The sequence below is a fragment of the Desmodus rotundus genome, unplaced genomic scaffold, assembly GCF_022682495.2.
Source record: "Desmodus rotundus isolate HL8 unplaced genomic scaffold, HLdesRot8A.1 manual_scaffold_15, whole genome shotgun sequence".
Lineage (NCBI taxonomy): Eukaryota > Metazoa > Chordata > Mammalia > Chiroptera > Phyllostomidae > Desmodus > Desmodus rotundus.
The window spans coordinates 2,559,454-2,572,293 of record NW_026527203.1 but is presented as its reverse complement, the minus strand read 5'-3'; the positions used below and the strand labels follow the sequence as shown (position 1 = coordinate 2,572,293).

At 41.5% G+C, this 12,840-nt stretch overlaps 1 protein-coding gene across 1 annotated transcript; it reads right to left on the bottom strand.

Annotated features, from left to right (window-relative positions):
* Positions 1–1,877: 1,877 nt before the first annotated feature.
* On the bottom strand, positions 1,878–2,327 carry LOC128780056 (ubiquitin-conjugating enzyme E2 D3-like). Its single transcript, XM_053917710.2, has one exon. It carries the CDS (start codon positions 2,277–2,279, stop codon positions 1,878–1,880), a length of 402 nt encoding a protein of 133 aa, XP_053773685.1. The 5' UTR covers positions 2,280–2,327.
* Between the last annotated feature and the right edge of the window lie 10,513 nt (positions 2,328–12,840).

Here is a 12,840-nt window from a genome sequence, read left to right as displayed (position 1 = left end):
CTCCCAAGGTCCTGAAAATGATGTTAGATGCCTCTTTCTCAGGCCACCCAGGAACCAGCATGGCAGGAACCTGCACCCTAATGTTATGAAAGCACAATTTGAAAAATCTCTCCTGTCGGTCCAGTCATCTGGATCTTCACCTTTCCCTTAGCCCTATCTCATGTTTCACGTGGAGCAACAAAGAACCTGCCCAAATGGTCTCTGCGTTTAGCCACTCTTGCATTTTGATTTCCGACCCTCTCGCTTGCTGGCTCCGATTGCTTAATTGTTCTTCCTCACTTCTAGTGTTGACCAACAGCATGGCGCATGTTGGAGGATTCTTCAGGTAGGATCCCAGCAGTGGAATATCTGGATGAAAAGGCAATCCCATTAATGAAGAAATTCAATATCGTTTCCAACAGTGAGTGCCCCAGTCTGCATTTCGACCCACAGGGCCAAAGGGTTGCCTTCGTTCTACAATCTCACCAGTATGCGTTTTGTGTTGACTTCTTGATGATGGCCATTCTGACTGGTGAGGTTATATCTCATTGTCGTTTGCATTTGCGTCTCTCTTGTCTGTCTTCCTGGTGTGGATAGCTCCTTTCCTTAATCACAAAACCTTAGCCTCCAGTATATAGCCCATGAGGCAATCAGAAGGACCTCAACAGCTGCTCAGTCACAGGAGAGCTCTAAGGACACGGGTGTGAATACACGCTTTCGTAGAGAAAAGGATGAAACAAAGAAAGAAAGTTTTCTTATTTTGTTATTTTTTTAATTGCCTGTGCTGGGGGAGACACTGCTTATTGGAATTATGCAGGTTTTAAGCATACAAGTCTATGATTCCTCTGTAGTGTATATTGAATTATGTGTAGAGCACCCCATGTCAAGACGGTGTCCAGCACAAGCAGCTGTCCCACTTCACACCCTTCTTTTGCATCGCCCCTCCTCCTTTCCCTCAGGTCTAACCCTTACTGTTATCTGGGATGTTTTTTCTTAATCCCTTCCCCTTCCCCACCCAGCATGCACAACCTCCCTGCTCTGACACCTGTTGGCCAGCTCTCCTAGGTGCCTGTCCCAATCAGCCTTGTTAGTTCAGTTTGTTCATTTCATTCTCCAAATTAGTGAGATTGTTTGGTATCTGTCTTCCTCTGACTGGCTTATTTCACTGAGCATAATGTTCCTCAGGTCCATGCACACTGTCGCAAGGGGACAGATTTTCATGTACTATTTATTGCATTGTGTGCACTTACCACTCATCTACTGATGGGCAGGCACTAGGGCAGCTTGTTCATGTGAGCTATTGTCAACATGTGGGCATGTCCTGGAAATTGGGGTGCAATCCAGAGTGTGCAGGGAGGCATATATGTCAAAAAGGTGGGCATTGATGACTGAGGGTGGAGAATTCTTGCAACAAAACACAGTTTTCTTTTTGTGACAACTCCTCATCCACTTAATGTTTCTGCAGTTAAATGCAGGGCTGGTAGTAGAGGCTATGGGTTGCCGTTCACTTCTGCCAAAGCAAACCCCTAAACACACAGGTGCCTCAGAATGAAAAAGATACCTTATGAACTTCCTAATCTTCATCCAGTGGTCCCCGCCATTGTCAGTTCTAAAGTACTCCTGCTAAGCCCACCACACTGTTGTTCTACATTTCCTATCCCTAAGGAGGAAAGAAGGCCTTCAGTAAAATGTTTATTGGAACTGGCCTCTTTCCCGCTACCCCATTTCCCAAGCATGCCCCCTTCCCCCTCACCTCTCACACCCACGCCACCCACGGCTTCCCTCCAGCCTCCACACACTCTAATGTGTCACATGTGATATTGGAAAGGATGCCTCCCAGAAAGTAGTCAAAGAACAGCCCATTCAAAAGCCAGGTGTTTTATTGAGGTGAGGGGTTATCATTTGTCCCTCATTCTCCTAGCATACTTCTTGGTCCAAGCTCGGGCCATGGTATCAAAGGCATCCCTGTCCTGTAAGTACATTCTCCCAATGGACGGAACAAAGGGGTCGTTGGGGTTGGGGTCACATAGCATGGAGGTGATGGATAGCAAGAGTTTGGATATGGTCAGTATAGGAGACCACTGGGACCTGAGAATATCTACACAGATATATCCCCTTCGGTTGATATTGGGGTGGTAGATCGGGGTTGTGAAGTAAATAAGCGGCGGCCTGAAGGGGTAATTGGGTGGGAATTGTATGTTCAGGCGGAACAGCCCACCCTCGTAGGGGCTGTCGGCGGGACCCATAATGGTCCCCTTCCATGTGAACATGCTGTCGTCCACCGGCCCCGCGAAGCACATGGGCGGGGGGTCGTTTGTGATGTCTGTCAGTTCCTTGTGCAGTCGCCTCAGAGCGGTGGATATGTCAAACGGAGCAGGGATGGTCCGGATATCCTGACAGGGACAAAGGGTCAGGGGAGACGATGGGTTAGTGGGGCGTGATTTACGAAGACCATGTTTAGAGGCACAGCCAACCCCCCAGGTCGGTGGGTAAGAGCTGGAGCCGGGCTGTGGGCTGTGTAATGGCGGCGGGTTGAAGGCGAGTTGCGGACTCACCTGGACCAGCAAGACCTGAGGGGCTCCTGCTCACCTGTGCTCCGCTCGTCCCTGGATCCTCAATCCTTGGCTCCTGTACCTCCTCCTGCTGCACCTCTGGCTCCTCCATCCATGCTTCTTCCATCACTTCCTCCTCTGCTACTGTCGGCTGCTCAGTGTCTAAAGCCCAAACTGAGCTGCCAGGACGCAAGGCCTCCCTTCTACAGTGCCAACCGCTCCTACCGGCCTGCCACTACTCTTTCTTCAGGCCTGCCCCAAACGGTCCTGCGTTTCCCTGGCAGTATGGAACATGCTCTGTGACATCACAAGGGTCAGCTGAAGACATCAGCAAGTCAGTGGTAGCAAGGTCAGGAAAGACAGAGGGCCTGAATGAGAGGGAGTCATTGTTATAACAATAATTCTATAGTCATAATGTTATAGCAACTTATTGGAGCTGTCTATAAAATAAAGACATAAACAAACAAACAAATAAGTAAAAAGGGAACTTGTATCAAAAAAAAAAATGGTTCTAGTCCTCTGTATAGAATAAGGAAGCATGTCAGGCAAGGGAGTCCCCTGTGATATTTTACAACGAAAAGAGGAATACACTGGAAAAAGCACTACAATATCGGCTGCCTTTTCTGCTCCTGGTCACACTGCTGATGGGTGTTGTCCTATGTACATCACAATTTATCGAGGAGGTGCAGGACCTAACGCCAGCTCCCAGGGGATACTTTAGGAGTTTGTCATCAAAATCAAATGCTGTTTCTCACACATGACATGTGCATAGGTTTGATATGTCAGGAGAAAACAACAAGTTTCAGAGTCTATTGAAGGACAATGTATTGCGGCCACACTCTCAAGATTCTCACCCCATTGATTGACAATCTTTGCTTCGGATTACAGTGTGAAATGCCAGGGGCAGAGAAGAGTAGGTTAGCTCCACCAGTAGATATGTAAAATGACCAGGAGCTTCTGTGCACACCATTAATCTACTTAGTTACCCACTGTCCAGGCATGGCTGCTTTTCTACACACACTTTGGATTTCATTGTACTGTTTGGGGCTTTTCTTTCAATTCAATTTCAAAGCTTGCATTTTGTTCAACCTATTGAAATCGTTGCGAAGGGGTGGAGGGCTCGATTTATTTCACTCTTGGTCCCACCCCTCACAGGAGCATGAGATTTAGATGCAATTGATATCTATAATGATCACCACTAATTTACTGAACAGGGTGTGGAGCATCTATGTTAGGTGCAAAGATAAATATGATATGATCTCCGAATTAAAGGCATTCATGGTCTGATGGAGGAAGATTAAAACACGGTGACATGTATTTACATCATTAAAATGGCATGCTACAATCCTAAAAAACATATTTAGTATCCATGGCTATAAGAAGGCCAAGGATCAAAGGAGACTCTGGAGGGAGTTCTATCTGATCTGAGTCAGGCATGATCACTGGCAGTTAGGTAGGAGGGGTGAGAAGAAATTAGGCAAGAGAAAAGGGCAGGAAGCAAAAATGGAAAGATTATAACTGAGCCAGGAGAACAAGCAGATGTGAAAGGCCTGCTGTGACAGAAAGCATGACTATTTCCAGGAATTAAATGCACTTTGGTGCATTGAAAAATGTGTGGTTTGAAGAATGCCTAAAGCCAAGAAGGCAATGTTGAGGTTGTGAACAGACTTTCAGATGAACTGATGAAGTTTTGATTTTATTCCATACACTGTAAGTAACCTGGAAGAACTTTAAGTAAATATGATGTGAATATTTTCTGTTTCGGAAAAGACTTCTCTAGCGCCTGGTGTGCAAAAAATTTACTAAGCCTAAAGGGAAGGGAGCCCAAGAGTGTGTAGCTCTGTTGGTGGTAGTGCCGTCCTGTACACCAATGGGTTGGGTGTTCAACTCCTAGGCAGGGCACATGCCTGGTCTGTGGGCTATGTCGTCATGGGAGGCGCCTGAGAGACAACCATGCTTGCCTGTTTCTGTCCCTCATTTCCTCTCTCTAAAGTGGAATTACAAAAATCTTTAAAGACAAAAAGCAAAATAAATGTCTTATTATTTAATAATATTACATTTAGTAGCAATAAAAATGAATACAACTTATTATGCAACCTAATAATCCATAGTTAATATTACTTGTGGTAAATTATATGCAGAGAATACGCTACTCTCCCCTTTACCCCTTACTGCTTCGAGAACCTATTTCCCTACTCTATTGATTATCTTGGGCATGTGACTTTCTCCATCAATGGCAAGACATCAGTTGTGATGTCCAAATCCTGAAGCTATGCTAATTACTGGCAGTCGTCATTAGGTTGGAACAGCTGCCTACAAAAGTATGTTGTATGTAATGGATACACATTCATTCTTGGCTTCCATATGGGAAAATACCTCACTCAATCCTCAGGTCTACCTTCCACCAAAAGTCAAGCCAAGATCAGATGAGGAGACTAAAGAATATCGTAGATAACTGGAAGACTCAGAAGTAAGAGATATGTGTTTGTTTTAATCCATGGGATTTATACTTTGCTTATTATTGAGGGAAAACCTAAGTTGTTATGTTGAAGAACATACGGCATGGCTCAACTTGCAATACATTCTGTGTGAGTAAGAAGCAATATAATGCAAACAATAAATGCTGAAGTTGGTAGCATAGTGTTACTTTTGGACAGACAAGAAAGGGAAGAAACTACATAATTGCTGTTGACGCTTCTGACGTGGCTTAACTGTATAGCTTGGTGTCCCTTGGCTTCCCTATTGGTCTCGATATGGCTGCAGAAATCCAGACACAGCATAGCATTGCACGCAGTTGAACGGGAGACAAGAAACTGGAGAATCCTTGGCTTTCCTTTTTCATGGGTAAAGAAACCGTTTTTCTAAAGGTGACCCGGGCATACTGCATTCTGTGCCCTGAGTTGCAGACGGGAATCACATGGCCCCTCATGTCTATAATATGGACCATGAAATTGAGAAACACTTTGCCCTATTTGGGCTAGATCAATTCCACTTCGGTTCTGAAACCCTTAAAGTGTTTTCTCCATGCAAAAGATGCCTTCTGACAACAATAAGGAAGGGATGTCGTGATGGTGAATATTGAAAAGGCAAGTAACAATGATTTCTCCTGTTAGAATGATTTATTATATCCTTTAACTTTTCCTCTTCCGATCTACTGCCAAGCCAGAGTAGGGAAATATATGTGCATAACACACTCTATTTAAAAATAGGTTTTGCTGCCTTCAAACATGCCATTCATTAATAATACGGCCTTAAAAGATGTTTCGCAGGTAATTGAAACTGGGTGAGCAATGAATTTAATTGAAGCAAAGCAAGCATGACGCCAAGGTGAAGTCATGTTCACTCCAAGTTCATATTCAGAAGGCAGTCATGCTAATGCACGGCTAAAGAGAATACAATCTGGTGCGTCAGATTTACTGATGCAGAAAGTAGCGTGAGATCACATTAAAATGCAGCACAGGTACAGAGCCTGAGAGAGTTTATGAGCCTTGGGATTTGTTGCTCACATTCTCCTACCAGATTAGTTGCTGAATATTACAATACAACTTTCAGATGTCCCAGGAAGGTTAAGACACCAGTGAACAAACCTGTCAGGGGAAATCTTTTAGTCTCCGTGTTGCAACGGTCTGTCCGTGGCTTTCCCACTTGAAAAGGCCATGTGAACCATGGCCTTCTCATGCTACATGAAATCCAGAATATTTTCACGCATCTAGGCTCTGCATACTACCTTAACTTTTTCCTTTGCATAACAGTATTTCTATGTAAATGTAAGTGTGTCACATTGTCTCCTCCTGCAATCTGTTCTTGCTTTAGTTAAAATACACTCCGTAAGAGTATTCTTTATGTATTTTTCTTCCTTTCTGGAACTGCTGGTTTCCTCTCTACTCGGGATGTAGAGAAATATGTTTACAACTATCTTCTTAGTTTTAACACTTCACCCCGTGTGTTATTTATTAGAAACACTCACGTCTTTCCTTAAAATGGAAGACATAGCTGCGACTACCTTTGCTCATTCTTTCCGGCTATATGAATCGAGTATATTCAAAACTCTGTTAATCTGGCGCTAATTAATTCTGCTTCATGAAATTGTAAAACGGCAAGCATTTGCCTATGAAACCTGAGAACTTGAAGAGTATTCTAGGCAGAAAAAACCAAACTCAATGTGCAGTTTGCACCAATAACAGTTCCAAGCATGTTCTCAGTAATGGAAATATAATGTATTTTTTGTGACGAACTTGGAAATATGGACTTTGGTTAATATCAGAAAGGATAAAACCTGCCTTTCATACTATAAAGTGACTAAAAAGTAATGACAAGTAGTAAAGCTCCCATCTACTCTAAGGTCAAGGGATAACCTATCAGTAAGGAATCATAAATCATAGGTGGCATGCACATAGAACCAACTTCTAGGATCAATAAATCATTGGATGAAATAAATTGTACACTCTAGGGAAGTAAAACTTAATTCACCCCTTTAGTTAACTATGAGAATGAAATATAAGTAGACACAGCAGGCATAGCATATGGTGAAGTACTCTTAAGATTAATAGAAATTTTTTAAATGACCATTTGAACCAACTAGAGTATGTTCCTTTTCCAAGTGTAGGTGGTTTTGTGTATAAAAAGTTCACATACTTAATGGAAATGGGTGAATGAGGGCCTCCGAAAGTAAAGGGTTAAGTATTTTTTTTTTAAATTTATTTATTGTTATTTAATTACAGTTGTATGCCTTTTCCCCCATCCCTTCACCCCACCCCAGGTGAACCCACTTCCCTCCCCCCTCTCCACCCTCCCCCTTGGATTTGTTCATGTGTCCTTTATAGTAGTTCCTGTAATCCCCTCTACCCACTGTCCCCGCCCCCACCCCCCACCCCCGCCCTTGCTATTGTTACATTGTTCTTAACTTCAATGTCTCTGGTTATATTTTGTTTGCTTTTTCCTTCTATTGCTTATGTTCCAGTTAAAGGTGAGATCATATGGTATTTGTCCCTCACTTCCTGGCTTATTTCACTTAGCATAATGCTCTCCAGTTTCATCCATGCTGTTGCAAAGGGTATAAGCTCCTTCTTTCTCTCTGCTGCGTAGAATTCCATTGTGTAAATATACCATAGTTTTTGGATCCACTCGTTTGCTGATGGGCACTTCGGTTGCTTCCAGTATTTGGCTATTGTAAATTGTGCTGCTATGAACATTGGGGTGCACAGATTCTTTTGGATTGGTGTTTCAGTGTTCTTAGGGTATAATCCCAGCAGCGGAATTGCTGGGTCAAAGGGCAGTTCCATTTTTAGTTTTCTGAGGAAATTCCATATTGTTTTCCACAGTGGCCTCACCAGTCTGCATTCCCACCAACAGTGCACTAGGGTTCCCTTTTCTCCGAATCCTCTCCAATATTTGTTTGTGGATTTGTTTATGTTGGCCATTCTGACTGGTGTGAGATGATACCTCATTGTGGTTTTAATTTGCATCTCTCTGATGGCTAGTGATGCTGAGCATCTTTTCATATGTCTCTGGGCCTTCTGTATGTCTTCCTTGGAGAAGTGTCTGTTCAAGTCCTTTGCCCATTTTTTAATTGGGTTGTTTGTCTTCCTGGAGTGGAGTCGTGTGAGTTCTTTATATATTTTGGAGATCAGGCCCTTGTCTGAGGTATCATTGGCAAATATGCTTTCCCATATTTTTGGTTCTCTTTGTAATTTGGTGCTGTTTTCTTTAGCCATGCAGAAGCTTTTTATTTTGATGAGGTCCCATTTGTTTATTCTTTCCTTTATGTCCCTTGCTTTAGGGGATGTGTCTGTGAGGATGTTGCTGCGTGGAATGTCTGAGATTTTCCTGCCAATGTTTTCTTCAAGGACTTTTATGGTGTTACGGCTTATATTTAAGTCTTTTATCCATCTTGAGTTTATTTTCGTGTATGGCGTAAGTTGGTGATCGAGTTTCATTTTTTTGCACGTAGCTGTCCAGATCTCCCAACACCATCTGTTGAAGAGACTGTTTTTGCTCCATTTTATGCTCCTGCCTCCTTTGTCAAATATTAATTGATCGTATAGATTTGAGTTTATTTCTGGGCTCTCTATTCTGTTCCATTGGTCTATGAGCCTGTTTTTATGCCAGTACCAGGCTGTTTTGATTACCGTTGCCTTGTAATACAGTTTGATATCAGGTATTGTGATACCTCCTGCTTTTTCCTTCTTTCTCAAAATTGCTGCTGCTATTCGAGGTCGTTTATGGTTCCATATGAATTTCTGCAATGTTTGTTCTATATCTGTGAAATATGTCATGGGTACTCTAATAGGGATTGCATTGAATCTATAAATTGCTTTGGGTAGTATGGCCATTTTGATGATGTTAATTCTTCCAATCCATGAACATGGTACATGCTTCCATTTGTTTGTATCTTCCTTAATTTCTTTCTTCAGTGTTGTGTAGTTTTCTGAGTACAGGTCTTTTACCTCTTTGGTTAGGTTTATTCCTAGGTACTTTATTTTTCTTGTTGCTATATCGAATGGGATTTTTTTCCTGATTTGTGTTTCTGCAGTTTCGTTGTTTGTGTACAGGAATGCCTTTGATTTCTGGGTATTGACTCTGTATCCAGCTATTTTGCCAAATTCATTTATTAGGTCGAGTAGTTTTTGAGTGGAGTCTATAGGGTTTTCCATGTACACTATCATGTCGTCTGCAAACAGTGACAGTTTCATTTCCTCCTTTCCAATTTGGATGCCTTTTATTGCTTTTTCTTGTCTGATTGCTGTGGCTAGGACTTCCAATACTATGTTGAATAGGAGTGGTGAGAGAGGGCATCCTTGTCTTGTTCCTGATCTTAGTGGGAAAGCTCTAAGTTTTTGTCCATTGAATGTGATGCTGGCTGTAGGTCTCTCATATATGGCCTTAATTATGTTGAGGACTTCCCACTTGGCTGAGTGTTTTTATCAGAAATGGGTGCTGTATCTTATCGAATGCTTTTTCCGCATCTATTGATATGATCATGTGATTTTTGTCTTTGCTGTTGTTGATGTGATGTATTATGTTTATTGATTTGCGAATATTGTACCATCCTTGCATCCCTGGGATGAATCCCACTTGGTCATGGTGGATGATCTTTTTAATATATTGCTGGATGCGGTTTGCTAATATTTTGTTGAGAATTTTAGCGTCTATGTTCATCAGCGATATTGGCCTGAAGTTTTCTTTCTTCGTTGTGTCTTTATCTGGTTTTGGGATTAGGATGATGTTGGCTTCATAAAAAGAGTTTGGGAGTCTTCCATCAGTTTGGATTTTTTCGAATAGTCTGTGAAGGATAGGGGTTAGTTCTTCCTTAAATGCTTTGTAGAAATCTCCTGTGAAACCATCTGGTCCAGGGCTTTTGTGTGATGGGAGTTTCTTGATGACTGCTTCAATTTCCTTTGCTGATATTGGTCTGTTCAGGTTTTCTGCTTCTTCTTCAGTCAGTTTTGGAAGATTATATTTTTCTAGAAATGTGTCCATTTCATCTAGGTTTTCAAATTTCTTAGCATATAGGTCTTCATAGTAATTTCTTACGATCCTTTGTATTTCTGTGGTATCAGTTGTAATCTCTCCACTTTCATTTCTAATTCTGTTTATTTGGATCCTCTCTCTTTTCTTCTTGATAAGCCTACTTAAAGGCTTGTCGATTTTGTTTATCTTTTCAAAGAACCAGCTTCTGGATTCATTGATCCTTACAATTGTGCTTTTAGTCTCTATGTCATTTAGTTCTGCTCTGATCTTGGTTATTTCCTTCCTTCTGCTTGCTCTGGGCTGTCTTTGTTGTTGTTCCTCCAGTTCTTGTAGGCGTAGGGTTAGGTTGTTTGTGTGAACTGTTTCTAACTTCTTAAGGTAGGCCTGTATTGCTATGAACTTCCCTCTCAGGACTGCCTTAGCTGTGTCCCATAGGTTTTGGGTTGTTGTGAGTTCGTTTTCATTTGTTTCCAGGAAGTTTTTGATTTCTTCCCTAATCTCGTTCTTGACCCATTCATTGTTTAATAGCATGCTATTCAGTCTCCATGATTTTGAGTGTTTTGGGTTTTTACCCTTGGGGTTGGTTTCTAGTTTCAGACCCTTGTGGTCAGAGAAGATGCTTGATATGATTTCAATTTTCTTGAATTTGTTGAGGGTTGCTTTGTGTCCTATCATGTGGTCTATCTTTGAAAAAGATCCATGGACACTTGAAAAGAATGTGTATTTTGCTTCTTTGGGATGAAAAGCTCTGTATATATCAGTTAAGTCCATTTCCTCTAGGGTATTGTTAAGTGACACAATATCTTTGTTAATCTTTTGTTTGGAAGACCTGTCCATTTTTGATAGTGGGGTGTTAAAATCCCCTACTATAATTGTGTTGCTGTCAATATCTTTCTTGAAATCCTCCAAGATTTTCTTTATGTATTTGGGTGCTCCTATGTTGGGTGCATATATATTTATAATGTTTATGTCTTCTTGGTGGATTCTTCCTTTGAGTATTATGAAGTGACCTTCTGGGTCTCTCTTTATGGCCCTTCTTTGGAAGTCTATTTTGTCTGATATGAGTATTGCTACCCCTGCTTTTTTTTTCTGTCCGTTTGCTTGGAAAATTTGTTTCCAGCCCTTCACTTTCAGTCTGTGTAAGTCTTTTGTCCTGAGATGGGTTTCTTGTAGGCAGCATATGTGTGGGTCATGTTTTCTTATCCATTCAGCTGTTCTATGTCTTTTGATTGGAGCATTTAATCCATTTACATTTAAGGTTATTATCGATAGGTATTTATTCATTGCCATTATTTCCTACCTGTGTTCCTCTGTCTTTCTCTTTTCCTTCCTTTCCTTAAAGCAGTCCCTTTAGCATCTCTTGCAGAGCTGGTTTGGTGGAGCTGTATTCTTTTAGACTTCTTTTGTCTGGGAAGCTCTTTATTTGGTCTTCTATCTTGATTGAGAGCCTTGCTGGGTAAAGTAGTCTTGGTTGGAGGCCTCTGGTTCTCATTACTTGGAATATTTTTTGCCATTCTCTTCTGGCTTGGAGCGTTTCCATTGAGAAGTCAGTTGCTAACCTTATTGGGGCTCCCTTGTATGTTACTTCCTTTTTCTCCCTTGCTGCCTTTAAGATCCTCTCTTTGTCTTGGAAATTTGCCATTTTAATTATGATGTGTCTTGCAGTGGGTCTCTTTGGGTTCCTCTTGTTTGGGACTCTCTGTGATTCCTGGATTTGGGTGACTTTTTCTCTCCTCAGATTAGGGAAATTTTCCATCATTACTTTTTCAAACAGGTTTTCTATCCCTTGCTCTTCTTCTTCTCCTTCTGGTATTCCTATTATACGGATATTGTTACGTTTCATGTTGTCCTGCATTTCCCTTATTGCCTCTTCATTCTTTCTGAGCCTCTTTTCCTTTTCTTGCTCCTTCTGGGTGTTTTTTTCTACTTTATCCTCCAGCTCGCTGATCCGATCCTCTGCTTCGTCAAGTCTGCTTTTCATTCCTTCTACTGTGTTCTTCAATTCAGAAATTGTATTCTTCATTTCCTCTTGGCTCTTGTTGATATTTTCTATTTCCTTTTTCATGTTGATATAGTTTGCAGTGAGTTCATTGTAGTTTCCTTGTAGTTTCTGGTAGTTCTCTTTGAGCTCAGAGAGCTCAGTGAGCTTCCTGATGACCATTGCTTTGAACTCAGTATCTGATAGTTGACTTGCCTCTTTTTCGGTTAGTATTCTTTCTGAGACTTCCTCCTTTCCTTTCATTTGGGAATTGTTTCTTTGTCTTCCCATTGTTTGTGAGGCTCTTCTTGTTGGCCTCTGCTTCTTAAATTGCTTTGTTCTGAATCCCTGGGTTTATGATATGAACTTCTATGGTAGAATGCCAATGGGATTCGGTGGTGCTGTCTCCTTACTCTCCTGTGCTCACTGGTCTTGAGCTGATGTTTATGTGTTTAACACGGTCTAACTCTAGTCTTTTCAGCACTCCAGGTTTTGTTGTCGCACCTGTGGGAAAAATAGAAAGGGGGGGAGAAAGAAAAGGAAAAAACAAACAAACAAACAAACAAACAAAAAAAACCAAAGATGGGAAGGAGGGAAAAAGGAAATAGGAAAGGAGGAAAGGGAGGAAGGAGGGAAGAAGGATTAAAGAAAGATCGGAGGCAAGATAAGAAGGAATTTTAACAAAAATTAAAACATAGAAATAGATAAAAGAAGGGAGGAAGAAGACATAAAAATGGTAAAGGATGGGAGGAAGAAGGAATGAAAGAAAAAAAAGAGAGAGAGAGGAAGAAGGAGTTCAGGGGGAAAGGAAAAGGGAAAAAAAAAAAAAAGGGAAAAAAAAAATCTTCTGTTGGCTTTAAA

Bases quoted from the DNA above. Each gene is read 5' to 3' on its own strand.
- LOC128780056 (XM_053917710.2), bottom strand. From the start codon at position 2,279: ATGTGCTTCGCGGGGCCGGTGGACGACAGCATGTTCACATGGAAGGGG.